General features: G+C 48.8%; 1 protein-coding gene across 1 annotated transcript in view; it reads right to left on the reverse strand.

Moving 5' to 3' along the window:
- The window catches only part of LOC112114919 (early activation antigen CD69-like), a 20,618-nt gene extending 2,960 nt beyond the window's left edge, over nt 1–17,658 (reverse strand). Inside the window, exons 1-3 of the mRNA XM_024211834.2 lie at nt 17,641–17,658; nt 3,037–3,129; nt 1,699–1,910 (exon numbers count right to left, since the gene is read on the reverse strand). Of these exons, the coding sequence (XP_024067602.2) occupies nt 1,699–1,908 (210 nt within the window). The 5' untranslated portion in view covers nt 1,909–1,910; nt 3,037–3,129; nt 17,641–17,658. The remainder of the gene's footprint in view (nt 1–1,698; nt 1,911–3,036; nt 3,130–17,640) is intronic.
- Between the last annotated feature and the right edge of the window lie 477 nt (nt 17,659–18,135).

Raw genomic sequence — 18,135 nt, forward strand, 5'->3', positions numbered from 1 at the left:
CCGGCACAACGGGGCCCTGATCTCAGCTGGGGCAGGGACTGTCTCTCATGGTGTCTGGGCAGCGCCTGGCACAATGGAGCCCTTATCTCTGTGGGGGGCCTCTAGACACTAATAAATAATAACAGTTTTTCAGACAAAATAGACCACTTGGGATCAACTTGCGACAGGAAGTCAAAATGCTTTTTGTAGGGAATACGTGGCAATGACTACCCTGCAGGATCCAATGCCACGCACAGATGGAGCTCCTCTTAAAAACTCTTTGTAGCAGCCACCATTCTTCTGCCCAGCAGCAGCCCTTGCTCAGTTTAGCTACTGCCCACCAAAGGAAGGAGTGGCTGTGTAGATTATTATGTACATGCACATGGGAGAGGAAACTGGAACAACCTGGCTTGTTTAGCAGGCCTGAGAGGGGATTTGATTGCTCCCTATAAATACATCACGGGATAAAACACCCGGGAAGGAGAAAAAGCTATTGAAGCTCAAAGCGAATGTTGGCACAAGAACAAATGGGGACAAACTGGCCATGAATAAATTCAGGCTGGAAATTAGAAGTTGCTACTTATCAAGGGGGAGAGGTGACCAATAATAGGAGGCAAGGGCAAACACCTAACTAATTTGAAGATGGAGCTTGATAAGTTTATTAACAAATGGGGTTGCCTGTGATAGCAAGTCCTGGACTCAATGACCCTTCCTGTTTTATGTCCTTATACTGAGAGACACCCATTGCCCCAAGAGCTCACAGACAAGACAGACAATGGTGAGGATTATTAACCCCATTTTAGAGAGATCAAGATTTTCAAATGAAACTAGTGATTTTTGGGTGCCCGTCATGAGAAGCCTTAAAGGGCTCTGATTTTTAGAGGGCAGGAGTTTAGCAATTTCTCCAAATCAGGCCCTCTGAAGCCATCTGATATTGGGCAACCAAAAATTACTCGTCACTTTGAAAAATCTTGGCAATAGGCTTATAATGGGAACTGCCTTTCAACTTATACTCTCAGATCTCAGCCATGACAACATAGATGATGCAGTTTTGAATCTAGCCGCTGAAACTTCCATGCTATTTAGCATCTTTACCACTACATGGACCAGAGGCTGTTATGAGCTTCAGGGCTGGAACCCTGGAATGAGTCAGTCACTAGCATTCCAAACCTAGAACCCTGGAATGAGTCAATCACTAGCATTCCAAACCCAGAACGAGTCAGCCACTAGCATTCCAAAACTGGAACCCTGGAATAAGTCAGTCACTAGCATTCCAAACTCGGAACCCCGGAATGAGACAATCATGAGCATTCCAATTCTGGAACCCCAGAATGAATCAGTCACTAGCATTCCAAACTCGGAACCCCGGAATGAGACAATCATGAGCATTCCAATTCTGGAACCCCAGAATGAATCAGTCACTAGCATTCCAAACTCGGAACCCCGGAATGAGACAATCATGAGCATTCCAATTCCGGAACCCCAGAATAAGTCAGTTACTAGCATTCCAAACTCGGAACCCTGGAATGAGATAATCATGAGCATTCCAATTCCGGAACCCCAGAATGAATCAGTCACTAGCATTTCAAACCTAGAACCCTGTAATGAGTCAGTCACTAGCATTCCAAACCTAGAACCCTGGAATGAGTCAGTCACTATCATTGCAATCCCAGTCTATTGAGATTGCCATATAGAACAAGAAATCAGTTTCTTCCTTACCAGGTCCTGCCGGGTGTCAATCACAGCCAGGGAGGCACCGAGGGAAGAGCAATTATTCTGGCTGTAGGTCCAGTTCCCTTCAGCCTCTGAGAAATAGTAGCATTTCCCTCTGTACCCGATCCAGCCATCCACACATGAGGGGGTGGAACGGCTCACTGGACATGAGGCAGCGTTGGAGAGTGGACATGACTGCTGGGTTTTAAATCCCATCACTGGAAAGGAGAAAGAAAGAAACTGATTCTCTCCTGCCCCACTGCTCTGTGTCACAGGGGCACGAATCAAAAGAAGACCCCCCAAATTTAAGCTTTAAAGACTCTTCAGTGTCTGGTTGCTGGCTGGAGGGCATCTGATAGGAAAGATGAGAAGTGATATCATCTCTGTGCTTGGTTTCCCCGTTCTTTAAATGGGAGATGATAACTGGAGCCGGTCGGGAATTTTTTAACAAAATGCGTTTTCAATTGGAAAATGCCAATTTGTCAAAACTGAAACTTTTCACCGAAACAGATCGGTTTTGTTGGGAAGGCTTCTCGGGTCCAGGGGGGGATTATTGATCAAAACAAGACACAGAGACACACCCCAGAGTAGCCAATTGGTTAGGGCACTTTCACGGGCTTGCTGACCCCTTTAAGGGGAGACTAGGCCCAAGCTACTGGTGAGGAGCTAAATTAAGGGGAATGAGCCTATCTAGGCAGTGAATGGAATAACAAGCACGTAGGCCTGATAAAAAGCCATCGAGGGCTCTGCTGAGGGTGAAGAACTCCAGAGACACCAAGTCAGGATTGGGAAATACAAACGCCAAAGACGAGGGCTGTGCAACCCCCTGAGCCCAAGGGGAGAGACTTTATTTCAAGTTTCTTTGGATGTAATAAAGTAGAACCGCAGCTGGGAAATTTTGCCTCATACCCTTTTGGACTGCGTGGAGTTCTCAAGAGGCCCTGAGAGACGGGAAACCGAGACAGGGTACCTGCAAGGCCAAGCCTTGCTTCTACGGGCACCGATCTGGGAGGTGGGAAACGTGGGTTCAAGTCTTTGCTGAGAATCAGGCAGACCTGGAAGTTGAACCTGGCTCCCTACCCATCACGTTACTGAGTCAGTCTCTGTCTGAGGAGGAGAAAAATTCTAAACGCTCAACATTTCCCATGGAAATTCAGTCCTGCCTCCAGGCCAACTCTACTCATGAGGCAAATGGGGATAATAATGCTGCTCTAACTCAAAGGGGTGGGGGAATGCTGTTACGATGAGGGCTAGACGGGTAGAAGCTGGGAAGACAGAATGCAGGTTTGCAACAGCCCCATGCAGAGAACAAATACCAAGCTAAGTAAAAGGCTGTTTACTCACCTGCCCAAGAAATGAGAAGTGCAGCTAGGAGGAGGAATTCAGCTACAATTCTAATCCTGCATCTAAGAAATCTGATACATGTAGATTTGCCCTCTGGAAGAGAAAAAGCCAGTAGTATCCAAACATCTAACGGAGCTAGCCATGCATCAGACTTGCCCAAAACAAACTGCTTTAGTTTGCAGTTACAGTTGCCGTACAACATCCCCCACCTCTTCTAAAAAGGGGAATGAGAAGTTAAAGATCTAGACAAGCTTCCACTGGGTGATATTTATTGCTGATCTAATCTTGATAGCCGCCAACCTCTTGCCATCTCCACGGCTAAAGCAGGGTCTGGTTGATTTCAGACATCTTTCAGGATCCCTTAGTCAAGTGGTTGTCCAACTTTGGTCTGACAGCCCTTGCTGGTTGTCTGCAGAGAGCTGGCTGGTCACATGGCACTGGCTCCTCTTCCTTGTTTCCAGCTACTAAATTACATGTGGTTAAGGCACTAGAATGGGACTCAGGACAATGGACACAATTCTCAGCTCTACTACTGAGTCCCTGTGAGTCCTTGGATAAGTCACTTATCCTTTGTGATTTCGCTCCCCAGCTGTAAAATAGGCAGCTAGAAGTACAAAGAAGGGATCTATTTTCATAGCAGTGGGCACAAACAGCTGAGACTGAAGCCTACGTGACTACTAACCTGCTGAAAATTAAGCATTAATTTAAGTGTTAGCAGGATTGGGGCCTTCAGACCAAAAACAAAAGGCACAATAAGGTTTCCTTCAACCTGAACCATATACTCTATTCTCTACCAGATTCACTGGGCTAAAATAAGGGTGCAGAGTTGCGCCAATTTCACTCAGCTGTGTGATTTTAAACCAGTACGGTAAAACTAGCACAAAAGGTGGTGTGACTGCTTTTACTTCAGTTTCAGAGTATCTTATTTCTTAGAATCATAGAAATGTTGGGCTGGAAGGTACCTGAAAAAGTCATCAAGTCCAGCCCCCTGTGCTGAGGCAGGACCAAGTAAACCTAGACCAGCCCTGATAGGTGTTTCTCCAATCTGTTTCCCTTGGAAGCCTATTCCAGAACATAAGAACGGCCATACTGGGTCAGACCAAAAGTACATCTAGCCCAGTATCCTGTCTTCCCACAGTGGCCAATGCCAGGTGCCCCAGAGGGAATTAACGGAACAGGGAATCGTCAAGTGATCTTTTGTTGCCCATTCCCAGCTTCTGGCAAACAAGAGGCCAGGGACACCATTCCTGCCCATCCTGGCTAATAGCCATTGATGGACCGATCCTCCACAAACATAACTACCCTAGAGTTAGAAAGTTTTTCCTAACATCTAACCTAAATCTCCCTTGCTGCGGATTAGGCCCATTACTTTGACGCTGCCTTCAGTGGCCATGGAGAACAATTTATCACAGTCTTTATAACGTATCTGAAGTGAAGACTATTATCAGGTCCCCTCTCAGTCTTCTTTTACAGGCGCTAGTTCTAGAAGTTTAGCACAAGCTGTAGCAGTTTGTGCTTTCAACTCTGCAGATCCTTGGTTCGATCCCCGGAGTGTTGGCCAAGATAGCAGCCACCACATGTAGACAAGGCCTCAGGCTTATAAATGGGCTATAACCTTAAGCTTTGGAATTGCCTATCAAATGCCTCCACAATATCAGCAGTTGAGCTGCCCTGCATCAAGAGATGTTTCACTCTATGGGTCATAGTATTAGAACAGGGGTGAGCAGCCTTCGGCACGCAGCCCATCATGGTAATCCTGCACCATTTCCCGCAGCTCCCATTGGCCAGGAACAGCGAACCACGGTCACTGGGAGCTGCAGGGGGCTGTGCCTGCGGATGGTAAACGAAAACAAAATGTCTCGCGGCCCGCCAGCGGATTACCCTGATGGGCCACGTGCCGAAGGTTTCTGACCCCTGCATTAGAAGATAAGTCTGGCTATTCAGATGTTCCTGGTGTTTCTGCCTAGGTTAAATTTCAAGGGCTGTTGCTTGGAGTATCTTGGCACCTCTGGCTGGTCCTGCTTCCAGGTGCATTCAGCACCCGCAGCTCACACAATGGAAGCCGTGGGTTCTCAGAACCTCTGAAAAATCGGCTATTCAAACCTTCCCAGACACTCCGGGTCTAATCCTTTACAACACGCATCACTCCCCGTGTCCCCAGAAAGAAAGAGGAAGGAATGGCCATCAGATTACCCTTTTCAATCGAGTTGCAACGTTGCACCTTTTCAAAATTAGTTTTCTCCATATTTTCTGGGAAGCGAGCTGTCCGTGTGTCCCAACCAACTCTTTCACTGATATAGAATTACTCCCGATCAGCTGTGACAGTCCTGACTCCAGGTTCTTTTCTTCCTAAGGTTTCTCCACTTGAGTTATAGTCTGCTCTGTTCTTATACCAGAGGATAAAAGAAAACAGACAAGAGTTCACTGGATGAAATTAATTTAAACTTTCAAGACAAATACATTGAAATACTTTAGGCAGCATAGAATCATAAGGAGCTGTAAGGAACCTCAAGAGGTCATCTAGGCCATCCCTCCATGCTGAGGCAGGAATAAGTAAACCTAGACCATCCCAACAGGTGTTTCTCTAATCTATTCTTAAATACCTGGGGTTCCATAACCTCCATTGGTAACCTGTTTCAGTGCTTAACTATCATTAGAATTAGAAAGTTTATCCTAATAGCCAACCTAACTCTCCCTTGCTGCAGATTGTGTCTATTATTTCTTGTCCTACCTCTGGAAGGCCTGGAGACCAATCGATTACCATCCTCTTTATAATAATCTTTTATGTATTTGAAGACTCTTAGCAAGTCCCCCCTCAGCCTTCTGTTCTCTAGACTAAACATGCCTAATTCTTTCAACATTTCCTCATATGTCATGTTTTCTAAGCCTCTGATCTTTTTTGTTGCTCTCCTCTGGATTCTCTCCAATCTTTCTGAAAGTGTGGTGCCCAAAACTGGACATAATACTCCAGCTGAGGCCCCACCAGTGCTGAGTAGAGCGGAACAATGACCTCCCATGTCTTACTTACAACCTTCCTGTTAATATACCCCAGAACTGCATGTTGTTAATACATCCCAACATGGAGTCAATCTGTTGGCCGCACTGCCACAATTAGCCAAAGGAGAATTCGGGGGCTGAGTTTAAAGAAAAATGGATTTGTTCTACCAGCAACAATATTTAGTCTTAGTGAGCATTTACTAGTGCTGTTGTAATTGAGGTCGCAAACCTGTTTCCATTCTAATCACCCTTCCCTGCCAATTTTCAGTCACTCATAACTTCTGAAATATTCATCACAGGTGCTGAAATTTTCCTTTACCCCCCAAATCTGTATTTGGGAAGGAAAAGTGTGTTTTGGGCAGTGGGAGGACAGACATCTGAGTTGTTCTTCGAGGTCCAGATCTTCAAGGGTATTTAGGTGCTTAACTCATATTGATTTCAGTGGGAGTTAGTTAGAGGTTGGAAAATGGAAGCCCAAGCTAACGGAAGTTAGAGGCCTAACCTGCTTTTGAAAATACCACTAGGCACCTATCTGCATTTGTAGGTGTCTAAATACCTTTCAAAATCTCTCGCTCGTGGTGCTGGTGTCATTTTTGAACATTTTGCTCTACCTGATGGGTCCAAGGGCACACCTGGAGTTTATGGCAGAGTCAAGAATTGAACCCCAGGTCTTTTGAGTCCCAGTCTTACTAGTCTTCATCTTATAATACCTGGCTCTTACCTTCAGAAGATCTCAAAGCACTCCGATATCACTACTGCCCTTGTACAGAGGGGGAAACTAAGGCACTGAGTGAAGTGACTGACTTGTGGTCACCCAGCAGAGCCAGGAATAGAACCCGGGTCTTGCAAACGCCAAGCTAGTTCACTGCTCGCAAGGCCACAGTGCCCCTTCCCTCTGAGGCTGAACTCTTTCTCCCCAAATCAGTGTTTTCTCCTTGGTTGCTCGTTAGTACTAAGCTTACCAGTTTACCAACATTGCCCTATCACCGGGCTGCAATGCTGGAAATCTCCACTGCGTGTCAGCATTACACGCAGCTATGTCTCCCTTGTTAATCAAGAACGCACCAGAATGGTCTGGATAGTTACATGAAATTTATAAGGCCTGTCGAATATTTTCCATCAGAACTTTTTCCCTCACAGAAACTGGATTTTTGACTAAACAAAATTACCCGCCTCCCCCAAATCTATAGTTGTCTAACTGTCCCCCACCCAAAACTTCTCTCACCCAGCTCTTCTTTGGATGCTACACCAACTTTCCCACCTTATCACCCGCCCTCCTCTGCATTTCTCTCTCAGAACTCTTCTTTTCACCCCATTCCCTGCCTCCCTGGGCCAGGCCTCTGCCTTCCCCTCAGACCCCCTCCCCACTAGTCTCCTAATATCAGAATCATAACTCACCCTGTTTCCTGCAGCATCAACTCTGAATCCAAAGGAACTCAACTGGGAGAGAATTGTGCAACCGACGTTCAGTCTCACGCTGGTAACTGGGCAAAACACCCTAATTGGGGGAGGAGTTGACATGAATGTAAGCCAGTGAGAAAGCCATGAAAGAGCATTCGACAAGATGGCAACCTGCCACCAAATCAGGAATCTATTGTAGTGGTAAATGTACCCCCTTGCCCTTTTGGGACCACAAGAGAAGGAACTGCCAGCCACAGATCCTGAAACTGAAAGAGACTTTCTGAGCTTGAGCGACATTGGACTAGAAACACTGATTGAAAACCACAGGAACCAACTACAACTAGAGGTGGGCAAATAACAGATTTTTTTTATTCGCTGGCAATTCTTAAAAACATTGGGGGAGGGGGGAATTTATAGATTCCAAGGGCAGAAGGGACCAATCTGATTATCTACTCTGACCTCCTGTGTAAGAGAGGCTAGAGAACCTCCAGAAAGTAATTCCTTTTGTTTCAGGTCAGTTTGTTTCAATGTTGAACTTTTTAAAAACATTTGATTGAAGTTCTTAAAAAAAAAAAAAAAAAAAACTACAGGGACCCAAAACAAACAAGTTTCAAACCAAACAAATCAAAGTGTGTCCTTTTGAAAAACTGTCAAAATGATTTGTTTTGGAATTTTTGTTCCCCCACCCACCCAATTAAAACAATTCAGTGAAATCAACACAAAGTCACAAAATGTTTCAGGGGCACCAAATCTGTATTTTTCAGAGTGGATAAAAATCTTTTTTTTTTAATAAAAAAAATCGGATTTGGAAATCCAGGTTGGGAATATTTGAATGAAGTTCCTCTACCTGTGGGTAAGACAGGCATTATATTTCATTTAACTATTTTAGTTAAAAACAATTTTAACAAAAACAAACCTGATTTAAAAAAACTTGAATTAAAAAATTCATATGCTTGTTTTGTTAAAATATTATGTTTGCTGTTGAAGAGAAAAAAATCCAGAATACATAATGTTGCTGTTTTAGTTAAATAAAACAATTTAAATGTCTGTCTGGTGATGTTCTCCTCCTAATACAGTCTGGCAAGAAAATCTTCCAAATATTAATGATTAACCTGTTGAATTTTAGATAGTTCACCTCCCAATGACTTCATAAATATCTGCTTCAATTACTTTTGGTAAATGAAATAACCAAACAATCATTCATTTTTTGTTATAGCTGTACAACTCATCTGAAAAATTTTCAGAATAAATTACTGTTTAAAAATGTATAGTTGTGTACCTTCTAAAAATGAAACCTACATCTCTCTCTGAGTTGTGAAGAATGTGTATTAAGGTTATAACAACCAACAAGAATGCACTTTTATGTAGAACTCCACGATTAAATCGAGTCTTCCTGACCAGTGATTTCAATCAATTTGATTTAAATCAAATCCACCCTGGTATTTTTCAATGAAAAAAGCTGACCCTTCAAAGCACAGCTTTGCAGTCATTAGCTTATTCCACCCTGCATGAGCAAAACAAGCTGCCCCAGTCAAAGCACCGTTTGGCTCATATCACTGCGTCTATGCACCCCGAACCGACAGCTATGCCGGCAAAGGTCTGTACTGTAAACACGACTCTTGTCTACACAGAACATTTTTCCGTTATATCAGTACAGTTAAACTGATACAAATATAATTTCTGTTGTGGATACTCTTATTCCAAAATAAGGCCTGGTGTACTCTTCACAGGCGCCGACTTTCTTCTTTCCCGGTGGGTGCCCCGAGGCCTCGCCCCCACTCCGCCCCTTCCCCCAAGGCCCCACCATCGCTCTGCCTCTTCCCGCCTCTGCCCCTCCCCTGAGGCCCCATCTCTACCCCACCTCTTCCTGCCCCCTCCCCGAGCGTGCCCTGCCTAGGGATGTAACTAGTGGTTTAAAAAAGTAAATGTTTAAACTATTAAAATTGTACCGGTTAAACGTTTAAGTGTTAGGCTCTGCTGCCGCCCTGCGCGCCCAGGATCCTGGCTGCCCCCTGCATGCCTGGGGCTCTGCTGCTGCCCTCCGCCCAGGGTCCCAGCTGCCGACCCCACGCCCAGGGCTCTGCTGCCACCCCGTGCCCGGGTATTCCGCTCGCTGCTGGCCCCGTGCTGGGGACTCCATTGCTGGCCCTGCACCCAGGGTCCCGGCTGCCACCCCGTGCAGAGCCCCGGAGGCAGGGATGGCAGCCTGGACCCGGGGGTGGGGCGGCAGCTGAGACCCGTGGCCGACAGTTGGGACCTTGGGAGCAGGGCAGCTGGGATCCTGGTGTGGGGGGAGCAGAAGCCTGGATCTGTGGCACAGGGCTGGCAGCGGAATCCCGCAGTGGAGTTTAAATGTTAACCAGAATACCTTACCGATAAGACTGAGGCTTACCGGTTAACTGGCTGACTTTTACATCCCTAACCCCGCCCTTGCTCCCCTCCACCCCCCAGCGCCTCCTGGCTCCCGTCCGCCACCGAACAGCTGATCTGTGAGTGGTGTTGAGCACCTGCTATTTTTTTTCCATGGGCCGGAGCACCCCCAGAGTCAGCCCCTATGGTACCCTTAAAACATAAGGTACCTCTACACTACAGCAGCTACAGGAGCACAGCTATGGCATTGCAGCTGTACCTCAGTACTGCAGACGCTTCCTACAACGACACAAGGGGTTTTTCCATCAATGTAGGTAGGCCTCTCCACCAAGAAGGAGTAGCTAGATCGACAAGAGAACTCTTCCTCCGACCTCGCTGCGTCTATAGCGGGGGCTCGATCGACCTAACTACATCACAACAAGGCGTGACATTTTATACATTCCTGTGCAATGTAACTAGGTCGACCTAATTTTTATGTGTAGAGCAGGGCCGGGGCACCTTTATACCTTGCGCTGCTTGTGACGCTGTAGAAAAGAAACACGATTCCTGTTTACAAAAATTTAACGTGTCACCACTGTTACACAAGTGTGATAAATTTTATACAAAGTACGCCATGTAAGGTATACATCTAGGCTAGGGTCCCCACCCTCGGGTGCTGGCATCACTGCAGCATGCAACCGTGAAACCGCAGCCTAAATAGCATTTCCATGTATCCGTTTGGTGCGAGATGTCGCTAGTCACGTATCACTTCTGGAAGGCTCTGCAAACACCAGTGATCCCAAGGGATAAAAACCTGGATAGAATGTTGTAACAAAAGCCTGTGTCCTAACATACTTCCTACCTGTCTGCTATGCAAATCCAACAGTTTCAGAAACCGCTTTGTTTGTTTAGATAAATTCCAAGAGAGATTTGTTGGCCGCGCCTTCACAGTCACACAAGTCCATGAAAGGAAGAGCCAGTTGAATCCTACAGTAGAGCTGAGTGAATGGATTTATTTTTGTTGTTGTTTTGTTGTTGTTTAGAGATTGCCCCCTCTGATGTCCCTTCACGTCATGTTCCAGCAGGGTGGCTGCCTTCTTGTTCCCTCTGTTCTATCTCATCTATTCCTGTCTCCTTTCTGTCACAGACCAGGGCACAGGCAATCATGCCTAGTGGTCGGAGCTGGAGTCAGCGCCAAGGGTCAGAGCTAGATTCAGGAACCGAGCAGGGCTGAAGCATACCGGAGCGGGGCTGGGAACAATGCAGACACAGGCGGGATCACAGGTACAGGCTTAAATATTGAGCAAGTCCTGGTCTGGTGCTGCACAGCTGGGCGTGTCTCTGTTCAGTTCTCCAGTGCTTAGAGCAGGGGTTCTCACAAGAAACTTTTTGGTGGCCTCAGAGTGCGGCCACTAACTCTTGCTGGTGGCTGCTCCGACAATTTTTCCTAAAATACTTCATTAAGAAAAAGAAATAAATATGCACACGTACATGTCCAAATCATTGTAATTTATTTATGTAGGGGTTTTTTTTGCAGACTCAGTAATAAAAATAATGTACAGTTGTCTCTATCCTTTGCTGGACCTAAACAGAATAGAAACACAAGGTGCTTTGTACATTCGTGTCTTTTTTCTTATTGTTTCTTTTGCCTTTTTTTTTGGTTGCTTTTTTAAAAGACTTGCTAGCTGGTAAATCTGTTGTGAAAAGTGATATTAACAAACATTCAAATATCACTTTTCACAGCAGACTTACTCAGTCCCGGCAAGCCCAGGGACAAATTAAGCCCTGGATGGGGAAGTGATTACGCAGGCAGCGGGACGATGGGCCACTGGGGGAGGCAACAGGGGCCAGGGTGATTGGGGAGAGTGAACTCAGGGCCAGAGCCCATCACCTCGCAGCCAGGGAATGGAGCCCAAAGCCCCATGGGTGGAGCCTGCCACCCACCACCCCTGGGAACGTGGCCGACCGTCTGCTCCTCCAGATTTTCTCTCTCCAGAGGCGGCCAGGGCCCAACCACTGCCGGCAGCTCCAAGGGAGGGGCTGCTGCTTTACTCCGCCCCACTCACAACCACCCAGGAGGCTGTGGCTGCAAGAAAAGCCCACAGTGGCCGCATTTGAGAAACACTGGCTTAGAGAATTAACCTCGCTTCTTCAACACCATTTTTTTCTCTCCACACTGGAAAGAAAAACCAGCATGTTACACTACACTTGGGCCACAACCACGTTTACAAGTTATTTTTGCAGTGTGTGGAGAAGGACTATCATGTTGACTTTATACTCTTCGCAGTCTTGCATTGAAACTACATTTGCCTGTCTCTGTTCCAGTCTCTATACAGCCAATGGAATTCCTTACAGGATTCTCGTAGTCCGTGACAGGAGCCAGGCACCTGTATTAAGCAAACGGTCAGACTAGAAACCAATCAATATCAGCACCCAAAAATACCTACTGCAGGGACATCCTCACGGAAGAATATCACTTGTAACGGCCAGATAATGCAATCGCTCACTATCACTCTGTAGTGAATCGGCCTGGCTCCCGACGGCCCCTGAGAGGGAGGAGCCAGAACAGGCACCCAAGTGGGCGGAGCCACCACCACCTGTTCCCACCCCCGGAAGTGGGCGGAGCCACCGGCACCTGTTCCCGCCCCCCGGAAGTCCAGGGGCGGGACAGGAAGTATAAAAGCCAAGCCCCAGCACTCAGTTGGAGCCCAGCGGCCAGAGAGACCAGACGCTCCTGCTCGGGCTCCGGCGAGACCGAGCCTCCCCAGAGCCAGGTACCCGGACGTCAACAGACCGAGCCTCCCCAGAGCCAGGTACCCCGAGGCGGACTGGCCGAGCCACCCCAGAGCCAGGTACCCCGAGGCCGACTGGCCGAGCCTGCCCCGAGAGCGGTACCCCGAGGAGCGGCCCGAGCGCCCCCCTGACCCGAGACCGGAGGAGCAGCCCGACCGAGACCCCCCTCAGCAGACCGAGGAGCCCATGGTGTGGGACCCCGTTGCCGAGCCCGATGAGGAACAGGTATCTATGGAGGAGGAGGAGATGGGAAGTAGCCTGGGGATAGCCGACACCGAACCCATGTCAGTGTGTTGCGGTCAGGATCCCCACTGACCCCGTGGCAGACTGACTGCTGCGGATAGGGCCCCGGGCTGGAACACAGTGGAGTGGGTGGGCCTGTGTTCCCCCCTGCCACCCCACGCCGGGTGGCAGTCTCTCCTCCTCCTTGCCTAGGGCCCAGACGGCCCCAAAGCGCTCAGGTCCTGCTAGCAGGACCTGAGCCCTTGACTTTGTTTGCTGCCCCGCCCTGACTGAGGGCCTGGGCTCCTTGACTTTGTTTGCTGCCCCGCCCTGACTGAGGGCCTGGGCTCCTTGACTTTGTTTGCTGCCCCGCCCTGACTGAGGGCTTGGGTTCCCTGACTTTGTTTTTTTGGCTCAGCTCCTACGGTAAGGACCTGAGCCCCCTTGACCCCTGCTTTATTGCCCGCCCGGACCAAGGGCCTGGGCGTCCCCCTGATTGCCTTACAACGGCTCAGCTCCTGAGGGAAGGACTGAGCCCTGAGATTGTGTTCTTGCCCAACCCTGAGGCAAGGACTGGCGCCCAAAACCCCCTAACCCTACGTGTTAGGTGCCCCGCCCTGACTGAGGGCCGGGGCTTAGCTAGTCGCCGTATTGGCTCAGCCTGCAGGGAGGCTCTGAGCCCCTCGGACCCTTGTGTGTGGCCCCACACTGAGCTAGCGTTTGGGGCCCATTTAACCTTGTGCTTTTGTTTAGCCCCTGCCTGAGGGGCGGAGCCCCGAGACTTTCGGATCCCGAGGACCGATTTGGGGCCGCCTAGTGAATCGGCCTGGCTCCCGACGGCCCCTGAGAGGGCCCAGCTCCCGCACCGGACTATTACACACTCCTTAAAACAACTATCTTAATCCAGACTACAACATACAACCACAGGCCCTCCAGTTGTTAAATTGCACTGCGGCTACAGTATAACTAGCACAATTATTGTTTTCAGAAGTTGGCAGCATGACAAGGGAGGAAAATTTGTGGTTTTCTTTGACTGGTGTCAAATAAGCAACAGGATGACTGTGGTTTCAGAGACGCCTGGATGACACCTCATTCTTTATCAGCCTTACAAAGAGCACAGTAAAAAAAAAAAAAGGGGGGGGGGGAATCTAGAGAACAGTTCCCTATTCTGAAATTTTTCTCAATCAAAAAAACTTGTTTGCTTTGTCATCTGAACGTAAGATCAGCCTTTAAACAACTGACACTCCAATCCTGCAATGAGTTCTTTGTAGGCGGAATCCCACACCGCACAGAAGCTCGCTGATTTCAGTGAGGAGCTCTGCAGGCATAAGGGTCTACTGAAGCACTACAGGATCAGAACTTAAAAAGTAAAAACAAAACGCCCACATAAGCTTCAAGAAGGCAAATGACCTCAGCGGATAAATGTGGTAATCATACAAGAGTTTCGAAATAAACCAAATCCAAACTCTACACAAATCCTTTTGCAAGACATAATGCATTCCGTTTCATTTGGCACGAGGGGCCTGGAGGTCTCAGTTGTATTTCAAGCCATTTATCAAATCACAGTGGCATCCCACCCAACTTCCTTTTTTCCTTCAGTTGGTTGATTTAAGAGTTTGTGTGTGTGTGAGAGAGCAACAGCAAGATTTTGTTTGAATGAACCTACACTTTGTGGTTTTACTAACACCACGTGTTTAAATGAATCCATACTTAGTAAGTAAAACCACTAACACCACGTGTTTAAAAAACATGAAAACAAACGTTTGTCCTTCGGTTAATTTGGAACCACAAACTTCTCCTTTTCCCCCTGCTTCTCATTCCTCTTTCTGGGGTTTCCTTTCCGCCCAGCACAGAGTGCTGCGCGTGTTTGGATTCCCTCTCTGTCCCAGCTGACGATGGGGAGGTGGCTGGGGGTTGGGAAGAGTCTCTTTTTCTGGAGGATCCTGAGCAAGTAGAACCTGGCCTTTGACGAAAGGTTACAAAAACTAGACACGTTTAGTCTTGAGAAAAGATGGAGTGGTGCCTGATAACAGTTTGCAAATATGTTAAGGGTTGTTATAAAGAGGACGGTGATCAACTGTTCTCCATGTCCACTGGAGGTAGGTTAAGAAGGAATCGGCCTACTCTGCAGCAAGGGAGATGTACATTGGATATTCAAAGCAATTTTCTAACTCTAAGGGTAGTTAAGCTCTGGAACAGGTTACCAAGGGAGCCTGTAGAATCCCCATCATTGGAGGTTTTTAAGAAGAGGTTGGACAAACACCTGTCAAGGATGGTCTAGGTTTGCCTGGTCCTGCCTCAGGCTGGGGGAATGGACTAGGTGACGTCTCAAAATCACTTTCAGCCCTACATTTCTATGATTCTATGTCACACTATGGCCTTGTCTTCACCAGGAAAAAAGGTTTTACCACCATGTTGGCTAACATATGGTAAAATCCGAGTGTGGACAAGACGGTTGTTAGGTTTCAGAATGGTAGCTGTATTAGTCTGCACAGTATCAGCAAAAACAAGGAGTCCTTGTGGCACCTTAAAGACTAACAAATTTATTTGGGCATAAGCTTTCGCGGGCTAAAACCCACTTCATCAGATGCATGGAGTGGAAAATACAGTAGCAGGTATAAATGCACAGTACATGAAAAGATTGGAGTTGCCTTACCAAGTTGGGGGGTCAGTGCTAATGAGACAATTCAATTATCAGTAGAATACCAAGGGAGGAAAAATCACTTTTGCAGTGGTAATGAGCGTGACCCATTTCAAACAGTTGACAAGAAGGTGTGAGTAACAGTAGAAATTAATATGGGGAAATTAGTTTTTGTAAAGATAGTTGTTGTCACACGCATTAATAAGTCACGCATTTCCCCCCGGGCTGTCAGTGTGTGTGAAAACCACAAACTGCCCACGTAGGATTTTACCACGTTAGCAAACATAATAATAAAAAATATATATATAACGTTGTTTCATGCTCCTTACAAACTAGAGGCTGGTTATGAAATGAGTCACTTTGACTTCCAACATGTCAGTGATTTGTGACTCGGGGGGTTTTTTTGGGGGGTTTTGTGGTGTAAACAAAGTATTGAAATGACTGGGCTGTCTTCTAAGTGAGAAATGTTGGTCGTTTACAACATAGGCACCCACTTCCCCTCTAGCTGGGGGATGCTCAACATCCCCCATTTGCCCCAGGCCCTGCTCCCACTCCACCCTTTCCCCCAAGCCCCTGTCCCCGCCTCCCTCACGGAGCCTCCTGAATGCTGTGAAACAGCTGTTTGTGGCAGGCAGGAGGCGCTGGGAGGTGGAGGAGTTGATTAGCAGGAGCCGCGGGTGGGCAAGAGGCGCGGTGGTGCAGGGCGGAGGAGCTTGGCTGCTGAGCACCCACTCATTTTTCTCTGGAGCACCCATGGAGTCGGTGTCTATGGTTTACAACAAAGGGCATGTCACAAGCGCCAATGGACTCAAACAAGCATCTTAATGCTGCATTTCTTGGTTTTCGTAAGTCGATGTTCTGGGAAGGCAGCAGATACCGCCAGACAGCTTCAACTCTGCACTAACTAAATTGTTTTTGAATTTTAACAGCCACTAGGTATTTGTAAAGTGCACAGCACAACAGCTCAGGGAGACCCTGAGCTCAGTTGTGGCATCTCTGTGTGCCATCATTATATAAACGGTAAATCTTCATTCACGACCCAGCACAGCTATGTTAAAGCAGTGGTTCTCAACCCAGGGTACATGTACCCCTGGGGGTATGCCGAGATCTTCCAGGGGGTACATCAACTCATCTAGCTATTTGCCTAGTTTTACAACAGGCTACATAAAAACACTAGTGAAGTCAGTACAAACTACAATTTCATACAGACAATGACTTGTTTCTGCTGCTCTATATGCTATACACTGAAATGTAAATACAATATGTATCTTCCAATTGATACATTTTTATAATGATAGGGTAAAAATGAGAAAGGCAGACATTTTCCAGTAATAGTTGGCTGTATCACTTCTGCATTTTGATGTCTGATGTTGTAAGCAAGCCGTTTTTAAGTGAGGTGAACCTTGGGGGTACCCAAGACAAATCAAGACTCCTGAACCAGGGTACAGTAGTCTGGAAAGGTTGAGAGCCGCTGTGTTAAAGAATAACCTCCCTTAACCCCCCGCCCACTCAACCAGCTCCTGCTCTGTTCACTTTGCGAGACACAAACTGTTAGGGAAAAAAAAGTTTCGTGGTGCTGCGGGAAGGGTGAATCCCCTGCCGGAAACGACCAAGGGCTTAAAGGGAGAAGCGGCAACACAAGCTGGGGCCAGTTTGTCTCAGCCAGGGGAGCAGACGGGAGCCCCAGGCGGGGCGAGTGACAGCCCCACACAACGGGCCCGATCCGGCCAGCCAGCGACGGGGGCATCTGCAGTTACTTTGAACCTCTAGAAGCGGAGCCGCCCCTGGATCCATGACTAGGCCGGGGGGGGGGCCCCCCGGGCCCCCCCCCCCCCGTCCGGCTCTGACTTGGGAGGTGAGAGGGGGGGCGCTGTGTAGGGCGCCCCCTGATGGGGGAGCGCTACGGGGGGGGGCTGTGCACGAGGGTGACTCCTAGGCGCCCCCGCCCGGATCCTGGGGCGGGGGGAGGGAACTGGGGGCACCGAACACGGGGGCGCACTACCCATCGGGGGGAGGGGCACCCCGCCCGGGGGGGCACTGCCGGGGGAGGCGGCATGAGCCTGATGGGGGCGGGGCTCTATGGGGCTCCCCCGGCTGTGGGGGGGGGGACGACAACGGGGTTGGGGGGGCGGCTCCTCGGACAACACGGGATCCGGGGCGGGGGGGGTTGCGCAGCCGGAGACCCCTGAATGGAGCCTCACCTCGGACACGAGCGAAGCACCAGCACCACTCGGCGCCAGCGGAAAATCTAAAATGGCGGCGGTCCACCTAGTACGGCGAGCCGGAGGGGACACGCCGCTCGTGGTACCGCCAAAGCGCATAAGTAGAAGAAAGGGGGGGTCGGAGCGAAGCGCGTCCTGCCCCCGCCCCTTCGAGTCGGCTCGGGGGCGTCCCATAAAGGGGGGTGTGTGTAGGGTTACCATATTTGGAGTGTCCAAAAAGAGGACACTCCACGGGGCCCCGCCCACGCCCCCCCGCCCCAACTCCGCCCCCTCCCCTGCTTCCCGCGAACATTTGATTCGCGGGAAGCCTGAAGCAGGCAGCAGGTAAGGGAGGGGGAGCGGGAGGGAGGAGGCGCGGCCCAGTCTGGCCCCCTCCGGTGGCCGGCCCCGGCCCCTCCAGCCTGGCTCGGCTCGGGCCCTGGGGTGCCGGCCCCGGGCCAGCCCCCGGCCGAGCACCCCCGGGCCAGCACCGCC

This window comes from Terrapene carolina, unplaced genomic scaffold, assembly GCF_002925995.2.
Source record: "Terrapene carolina triunguis isolate 2854851 unplaced genomic scaffold, T_m_triunguis-2.0 Scaffold287, whole genome shotgun sequence".
Classification (NCBI taxonomy): domain Eukaryota; kingdom Metazoa; phylum Chordata; order Testudines; family Emydidae; genus Terrapene; species Terrapene triunguis.